Source organism: Delphinus delphis, chromosome 1, assembly GCF_949987515.2.
Source record: "Delphinus delphis chromosome 1, mDelDel1.2, whole genome shotgun sequence".
Classification (NCBI taxonomy): domain Eukaryota; kingdom Metazoa; phylum Chordata; class Mammalia; order Artiodactyla; family Delphinidae; genus Delphinus; species Delphinus delphis.
The window spans coordinates 28878127-28887168 of NC_082683.1; the positions used below are offsets into that span (position 1 = coordinate 28878127).

Below are 9042 nucleotides of genomic sequence, written 5' to 3' on the forward strand. Positions count from 1 at the left end.
TTTCTTTCTTTCTTTCTTTCTTTCTTTCTTTCTTTCTCTTTTTATTAATTTTTATTAGAGTATAGTTGCTTTACAATGTTATGTTAGTTTCTGCTGTATACCAAAGTCAACCAGCTATATGTATACGTATATCCCCTCTTTTTTGGATTTCCTTCCTATTTAGGTCACCACAGAGCACTGAGTAGAGTTCCCTGTGCTATACAGTAGGTTCTCATTGGTTATCTATTTTATGCATAGTAGTGTATATATGTCAATCCCAATCTCCCAATTCATCCCACCCCCCCTTCTCAGTTTAACTTCTTCAGTCCATACTTTCTGAAATAAAACCGCCTATTTTCTCTCAAAGGGCCCTGTTTATTTCCTTCATGATGCCTATGTTTACTTTTGTTAGTCTCCCCCCTCAGAACATCAGCTCCCTGAGAGCAGGACCTCTGTCTTGATGTTCCCTCAGTAGCTAGCACTGTGACTCAAATTACTTGTGGAATGAATGACCCGTGGCTTGCCATAGCTTGGCGGGCACCGAGCTCCCTCCACCCCTGCACCTGGGCCCCTGCCAGCCTTTCCCAGCAATCCAGGACCAGATGCCAAGACCCATAACCTTGGGGCTTGAACACTTAGCTGTGCTCTACCCCAGGGACTCGTCATGAGTATGTCTCAGTGGACCCTGGTTCCCTCCCTCCCACCTGTCCTGCCAGTGCCTTGCCTCAGAACCATACAGACCCACTGGCACCTGTACACAACGCTTATGGAACATGTCCAGAGCCCCTCTTCCCAGCAACCCGTGCTAGCCCTACCACTTTGCTCTCTGGCCTGGGGGCTCTTCCTTGCTCTGCTCCCGATGTAAAAGCCTCAGACCTAGACCTCTCCTCCATCCTTAGGCCAAACTCCCAGCATGAGACCTCTTCAAGTTTGGGGGCATCTGCAGACACGTGGGAAATGTCTGCAAGGGAGGCTGTGCGCGGACTTCCCTCCGGTTCATCATTTACCGGAAGCAGTGGCTCTCTCCCCACTGGCTTTGAGAACATGGACGTTTCCACAGTGAGGAACCCCTTTCTGTGCCTGCCCTCTGGTTTCTCTTACCAGCAGTCTTCTTCTTGTGCTGCTCCCCTTAACTCTAGCTGTCAAAGGGGCCTGGAAACTCAGAGAAGTGGTTTTCTCCCTGCTAGGACCCAGTGTTCTCTCCGGAAGGCAAAGGGCAGAGTCTAAGTGCCTTCTGGGGCCTCTGGGAAATGAAGTAAATACAATAGGCAGAAGATTCATGGTGGGTGGGTGGGTGTGATAATGCAGATTCTCGGGTTCCAGGTTCTGTTTCAAATCTGGGGAGCCAGGAAGGTGGCTCTTCTAGACACATCTCAGTTGGTTCTGATGAGGTGGTCCAGGGACAACACTTGGACAGACTGGGCTAGAACGTGAATGCAGTGACCGTGGGCTGCCAGCGCCCAAATGAACACTCCTCTCCAATCTCCCTCAGGAAATGATTACCTCCTCTGCTAGATTCTAAGCCCCTCTCCAGAAGGGACCAAAGCTTATTGGACAATGTGTGCTCAGCAGAAGGCCTGGCACATGAAAGCTGCTGTGGACGTTTGTTTGACGAAGACAAACTCTCTGGTTCCAGAGGACAGAGCCACTTCTACCGAGATGGTGGCAGGGCTGGGACGGCTGCAAGGCAGCTACAACGAAGGCTGGGGTTCTAACCCCAAGAACGCCTTCTTCCCTGAAGACCCAATGACTCTCAGAATCGGAGCCTGATTTCTTGCTGTGGGATGAGCTCCCACACTTGAGGGGAGGGCCCAGGATTACTCCAGCCTCTCCACCTCAGGAAAGACCAATGAGACTAACAACCTCTTCAACAGGGAATCGGAACAGAAGAGCCGCTTTCCCCCTGACCAGACTGAAGGCCCCTCCTACGTTCTCAAGCTTTGCTGCATATTCGTATCACCTGGGAAACTTAAAAAAAAATCCCACTGCCCAGGCCACACCTCATACCAAGTAAATCCAAATAGGTGAGGGTGAGATAGGTGATTCCAATGTGCAGTCCTGCTTGCGACCCAGCACCCTACGACACAGGACCAGCAGGGAGCCCAGTGCAGAGGGAAAAGCATGAGGCACAGACCTGTTTGCATCCCACTTAGTTTTGTGAGAAAAAAACCGCAATTACAAGAGAAGTGGGGATGCTCAGGCCGAGCACATTTAACAGTCTTCACTGGGAGAGGGCTGAAAGCTATCTGACACATTCCCTAAACCAGTAAATCAGAGATTCAGATAAATAATGATCCAAAGGGGGCACTGTCATCTACCCCAAGGCCACAGACAGATAACTAGAATTCTGGGTCCCAGGGTGAGTCTGGGAGGTGGGACCCTGTGAAAGGCAGCTGTGACAGGTGATGTCTGTCAGACACCAGCTTCTGGACTGGCCCTCCTCCCTTTCCAGGTTCTGGGCGGGGAGGGAGAGTAGGCTTTGGCTCAGTAGAACTCTGGAGGAACCTGAGTGGGGACCAGGGCTGGCTGAGGGGACAGGCTCACTTATAGCTCTTGGAGGGAAATTCCCGCCGGCCTTTCCCCTTGCCGCCGAAGTTGCGCACCCGATGGATGACCTGCAGCTGCTGCTCAATGGTCGCGGTGATGTTCACATCATCGGGGATGTGGACGTAACGGACATTGCGGCCTGTCACAAAGAGGTCATCCAGCTCGACCTGATGCCCCCAACGGTCCGTGTAGGTGACCTGGGCCAGGCGGATGTTCATGAAAGCATCGACGTTGTCTATGCGTCCGCGGGCCATGCTCTCATCCCGCAGGTCCACGGTGGTGACCTGGCCCTGGAGGCCCTGCAGCAGGATGATCAGGCTGTTCTCGGAGATGGTCCGCTCCTTCACTGAGTGGCTCACTGCCATCCTTCCACACTGCGCTGCTCGCTCTGGGAGGGGCACACAGAGGGGAGCTGTGGCAGGCTAGCGGGTGCAGGTGCTAACTCACCTCCACCAGGTGTTAGCACGAAATCCCCAGCCCAGACATTCCCAAGTCTGCCCACCTCCCCCATTTCTGTGTCTATGGAGCACCCTTAGGTGCTTCAGGTACACACCTCATAGAATCCTCGCAACACCTTGCAAGCCAAGGATCACTTACACTCACTTTATAAATGAGGAAAATATGGCCGGGAGAGGTTAAGTCACTTGCCCAAGGTCACACAGGTGATAAGCGGAGGTGCTGGGATTTAAACCCATCTCTGCCTGACTCTAAACCCCACACCAGTGGTTCTGAACCCTCACTGTATGTTAGAATCATCCGCTGAGTTTTTACCTGGCTGCCACACCCCAGAGGTTCTGATTCATTTGGTCAGGGGTGGGTCCCAGGTATCCTATTTTTTAAAAGCTCCCCAGGTAATTCTAATGTGCATCTGAGTTTGAGAACCACTGCTCTCAAGTGTAGTTTACACCCTTGCTACCCAGGCACTTGTTAGAAATACAGAGTCTCCAGGCTTTCCCCAGACCTACTTAGAGAATCTGCATTTTAACGTGACCCCAGGTGAACCACCAGTTCTCAAACAATCGCCTGCATCAGAATCACCTGGAGAACGTGTTAAAACACAGATTGCTGGGCCCACCTTTCAGTTTCTGACTCAGTCGGTCTGAGGTGGGGCCCAAGAATGGGCACTTCTAAAATATTCTCAGTTGATGCTGATGTTACTGGCCTGGGGCGCACTGAGAACGACTGGTCTACAGGATGCTGCCAACATGTAACCAGAAATTTAGATAATTGATTGAAAACAAGAAATGGTAGCATATACAGCACATATGTTTTGAAGGTAGAGAAATGGAGGTTCGACTCCCCACTCCACCCACACTCTGTAAACGTAAGACAGTTACTTAATGTCTCTGAACCTGTTTCCACGTCTATTGAACCATAGGCTAAATGAGGCTAACAAGCTCTCACCACACTGAATGTATTTTCCTTTGCTTTCGATTATGCCCTGATGCTGTATTAATGTAACTTTGTCTTATCTATCCTCCATTTTCAGACCCTGAGTGCAAGTTGGTGGAACTTTCTTTTCTTTCCTTAAGACCTCACGCAGGATACCGAAAGGGCTGTGCAGGGTGGCATTAAGTGTGGCAAGCTACCCATACCACTGACGAGAGGCTAAGAGCTGGGCCGGCCGACTCTAACGACCCCACCCAGGCTTCACCAGGAGGACGTGTCCAAGCAAGGGTTTGGGGCAGCACAGTGACTGCAAAGAGGCAGGTCTGGTCTGCGAGGACGGGCTCGGCCACTTCCTAGGAGGGCGACCTCGAGCAAGCCACTTGGCTTCTTCAAGCCTGTTAGCCAATCCCTAAAAGGGGGATGGTGATCACCCTTTACTCACAGAGCGTGGGAGTGGGCTTGGGTGAGGAGCTACGCTCAGCAATCGGGAGGAAAACGCTGGCCCCGCTCCCGCCGCCTCCGCGGCTCCTGGTTCCCCAGCGTTCCGCCCCTGGCTCCCGGACCCACCGCGCGCGTTCCTTCCGCTGTCCCGCTGCGCGTCGCCGCCGAAACTAGCGAGCGCCTAGCCGGGCTGCTCCTCTCCCGCGGCCGAACTGAGAAGCCATGGCAACCGAGGGGCCGCTCTGCCCTCCCGGAGCATCGAGAGCGCGGCTGCGCGCAGGGCCCGCGACCCCGCGACCCCGCGGTGGGCCCGGAACTACAATCCCCAGAAGGCCTCGCGGGCGCGTGACTCGCGCTCCTGCAGCCGCGGCCTACGTCATTGGATTCTCTCCTATTTTGGAGTCATTCTTCCGTTCAGCGAATCCGGTCGCCCCTCCTCGGCAGTTCCCGAACCCCCGCGAATACCGAAACCAGGGATGCTCAAGTCCCTTTTAGGAAGTGGCGTCGTATAGGAGGGTTCCGCATTCGCGGATACGGAGGGCCAGCTGTATTCATTGAACCTTCACCGTGTGTCGGACACTTTCCCAGGCTCTGGTCGTAGGGGTGACCAAGGAGACAAGCTCCGTGATCTGATGACCCGACCCTTAAATCTACTGGGGCGGGGGGAGGCGGGGGGAGGCGGGGGAGGCGGGGGAGTCGCCTATGAGAAAAAGAAAATTATGATAAAATTTCTTCAGAGAATTAAAACGGGTCAATGTTATAGTGACTGGGTGACTTTTTATTGGACGGTCAGGGGTGTCCTGAGAAGGTGACATTTGACATCTGAGTTGAGATGAATTACATGAAGCCAAGCTTGTGAACGCTAGGAGAAGAGCATTGCAGTTAGAGGGAACAGTTTGTGCAAAGGACCTGGTGCAAATGAGCTTGACAATTTGGAAAAGCGGAAAGGCCAGTAAGACTGGGAAGAGTAGTGTGACAAGAAGTCGGAGAGGAAGGCAACAGCCAGGGTATTTAGGATTTTGCAAGCCAAGGTAAGGCGTTTGGATTTCTGGATTAGGAGTGCAGGCTCTGGAGGCTGTGCCTGGGTTTAAATCTGCCCCTTGTTAACTGTGTGACTTTAGACAAGTTAATTATCCTCTTTGTGCCTCAGGTTTCCTCATCTGGAAACCCGTTACTGGAAGTGCAACGATAGGCCATCAAAGGAGAGTGACAGGATCTAATTTACTTTTTAAAAGGTCATTCTGTATAGCCTTGGAAAAGCTGCTTATCTTTCTGCAGCCTCAATTTCATTAGAAGAAAACAAAACATACCGACTAACTCAGAGAATTGTTTTAAGGTTTGAGTGACCTTCATTAATGTGTGAAAGCACCTGGCACACAGGAGCTCAATACGAGTTAGGTTTGTGTCATTCCTTTATCCTCTCATTCACTGGTTTCCACCTTCCCCAGGAGCCTTCTCTTTTTACCAGTCATCTCCAGTCATCACAGAGACCGCTCCTTATCCTAAAAATTGAAATTGTCTTTCTCCTCCATGCATGCTACTCTTGTTTTCCTACCTTCCACAGTAGAACTTCTCAGGAGAGGCCTCTATATCAGTGGTTCTCCAGTTGCAGTCCCTTTTCCAACCTTACTTCTGTGTGAGACTGGATTTTCTTCATGTACTTCAGCCGAAACAACATAGCACAATGGGCTGAATGCAGAAGCAGATATGAGAATCCGACTGTCTTCTACTGTGATAGACATTAAAGAGATTTGCAAAACTATGAAGCAGTGTCACTCTTCTCACCATATTTTTTCTTTTGGAAAATATAGTTATTTTAAAATAAAAATATGTTAATGGGTCTGTTGTTATTTAAAAGAGAATTAATATTAAAATTTTAATTTCATAGATATGTGATTACCATATATATATACACACACACACACACACACACACACACACACACACACACACACATATATATATCCCCCACATAAACAAACACTTTTGGGGGTTTTCAATAATTTTTTTAAAAATAAATTTATTTATTTATTTTTGGTTGCATTGGGTCTCCGTTGCTGAGTGTGGGCTTTCTCTAGTTGCAGCGAGCGGGGGCTACTCTTCGTTGTGGTGCGTGGGCTTCTCATTGCGGGCTTCTCTTGTTGCAGAGCACGGACTCTAGGCACGCGGGCTTCAGTAGTTGTGGCACGTGGGCTCAGTAGTTGTGGCTCACGGGCTCTAGAGCACAGCCTCAGAAGTTGTGGCACACGGGCCTAGCTGCTCTGCGGCATGTGGGATCTTCCTGGAACAGGGCTCGAACCCGTGTCCCCTGCATTTGCAGGCGGATTCTGAACCACTGCACCACCAGGGAAGTCCCTTCAATAATTTTTAAGAGTACAAAAGTGTCCGGAGACTGAAAGTTTGAGAACTGCTGCTCTATCCTGAAGGCTTTCACCTACTCACTCACCTCACTGTAATCTGGCTTCTTCTCGAGTATTTTGAGTTCTACTCCCATTAACTTCTCTGAAGAAGGTTACTAATGATTTCCTTGTTCTTAAGAGAACCTCTATCTCTTTCTTAGTCCTTACTTCCATGATCCTTCTCAGTGATTGACCATACTGACCATCGTCCTCCTTGGTAATTTTTTTTCCCCTGGGGCTTTGTATCACTTGGTTTCACCCATTTCTCTGATTGTTTCTTCTCCATCTCTCTTTTTTTAACCCCACTTCATTCTGCTCCCTAAACATGTGTGCTTTTTCTGGGGCTGTATTCCTGGCCCAGCTCTCTTCTTGGTCGAGTATCTCTTTGCCACCTACTACTATATGCTGAATTTCTGTCTACATCTCTAGCCCAGAGTGCTCCACAGAAGACCTCCATTTCCCAGCTGTCTGTTGCTTATTCTCACATGTGTCACTGGTACATGGAACTCAGCGTGTCTATAGGACAAGTTCATCAGGTCCTTCCCAAATGAATTGCTACTCTGAATTTTTCTATTTCTGTGGTTGCTACCACCATTTTTCAACTACCCAAGTTGGGCACCTTGAATAAGCTTGACAACTTCTATCATTTCCGGATTCACCCACATCTGTCACAGTCACTGAACTCTGAAGATTCTTTGGAATTTGTCTCCCAGCCTTCACTTGCCTTTTTATTCTGACTGCCACCATTCTAGTTGAGACCCTCTTTTTCTCATTTAATTCATTATAAAAGCCATCTTACTGGTCTTTGTGTCCCATGATCCTTTGCGAACAGATTCAAAGTACAGTTATGATCTTACTTACCTGCTAAGAAAAAAATCAATTCACTAGCAGAATAAAGTTTCCAGTGCTGACATTGATTTGATTCCAACTTACCTTCCAGCTGAATCTCCTTCAGGTTCTCTACCCAAACTCTCCAACCAGTGTTTCTTAAAGTGTAGTCTGGGAATCAGTTGCCTTAAAGTTATCTGGAATGCTTGTTAAACCCAACCCGACACCTACAGACTCAGGAGTGGAGCTCGGGGATCTGCACATCTAACAGTGTACACTACAATTGGAGACCTGCTGCCCTCCTTTCTAGTCAGACTCAGCAACCCCCAGACAAGCCCTGCACTCTTGTCTCTGCCTTTGCTATCCTGCTCCATCTGCCTGGGATCTTCTCCTTTTATCTATAGATGTTAAGTCCAATCCCTCCTTCAAAGGCTGGCTCCATTGCTGTACCTTTCTGAAGTCTTCCCTGATTACCCCAATTGGGAGTGGCGCTGATATCGTATTGCTTGGTATATGTTTGCTGGTTGCATGCAGTTTCACCATAGTTATTTACGTAAATCTTGTTTCTCCTGCTCATCTCTTGGGTGTTGAGACAGGGAGAAGGTCCTAAGAGGCACAAATGCTTCACCCTACAAACAGCAGTTGCAGGAGGGACTGGTTTTATGAATGTGGTGAGAAGGTGATGGGGATCTGAATGAATTGGTGGCAGTGGGGTGGAAAGAAGGGATGAGTGTTACAGACTCTGAAGAGAGCTAATCAGAATCCTTGGGGGCTGATTAAATCTGGAGCGTGGTTTGCAGAGGGGGAATCAATGATTTAAATTTTAACACTGTGTATCCAGAGAGGTGGTGGTCCATTGATAGGAATAAGAGGGTTGGGGGGTCATGCCTGTGGAGGGTGTCTCAGTTTTTGGCTACTCAGCCACCGAACTCCTTTCCCATTTGGGGAAATCTGACATTCTATGAATTTCAGTGGGAGGTGAGGTTCTGCTTCCCACTCCAGATGATTTAAAGGCCTTGTCAGGTATGGCATGGGCTTGTGACATAAACTCAGGCATTATCAGATTCTAAATCTGGAGCAAGTGACATGAACCAGCAGGAACTGTTTAGGCTCCGTCCTGGTGTCTGCGTCATCCAGTACCTCATTCCTGGGGGTGCTGCTGGTGCTGGAGTGCTTTCCTATGCTGCCTGCCCTTCCTCGGTTCCTGGCCATTTCCCATGGTCCTTCAGTCTTCCTGACAACTGTGAGTTGCCTGAAGGCACTTTCAGTAGATTCCTTCTCTACCTAAGTAGCCAGAATTACTTCCAATTTTTTTTGCAACCTCAAACCCAGACAAGGGTCCACTTGAATTGAGTTCAAGAGCCTTGAATTTCCCTGTTCCCTTTAGATGAGCTCTGTTGCGGTTCTGTATCCCTTTGTCAGAGGATCACAGAATCCTGAGAGTTAGGGCGATTCCTAG

The 9042-nt window shown here is 49.3% G+C and overlaps 1 protein-coding gene across 2 annotated transcripts; it reads right to left on the bottom strand.

Annotated features, from left to right (window-relative positions):
* Positions 1 to 4646, bottom strand: LSM10 (LSM10, U7 small nuclear RNA associated). Of its 2 annotated transcripts, none has more exons than XM_060019464.1 (2): positions 4483 to 4646; positions 1 to 2914 (listed from the first exon to the last, which is right to left on the bottom strand). In XM_060019464.1, exon 2 carries the CDS (start codon positions 2889 to 2891, stop codon positions 2520 to 2522), a length of 372 nt encoding a protein of 123 aa, XP_059875447.1. In that variant the 5' UTR covers positions 2892 to 2914; positions 4483 to 4646; the 3' UTR covers positions 1 to 2519. The 2 variants fall into 2 exon arrangements, with proteins under 2 accessions (XP_059875447.1, XP_059875455.1); XM_060019472.1 differs by having other exon boundaries at positions 4358 to 4498.
* Between the last annotated feature and the right edge of the window lie 4396 nt (positions 4647 to 9042).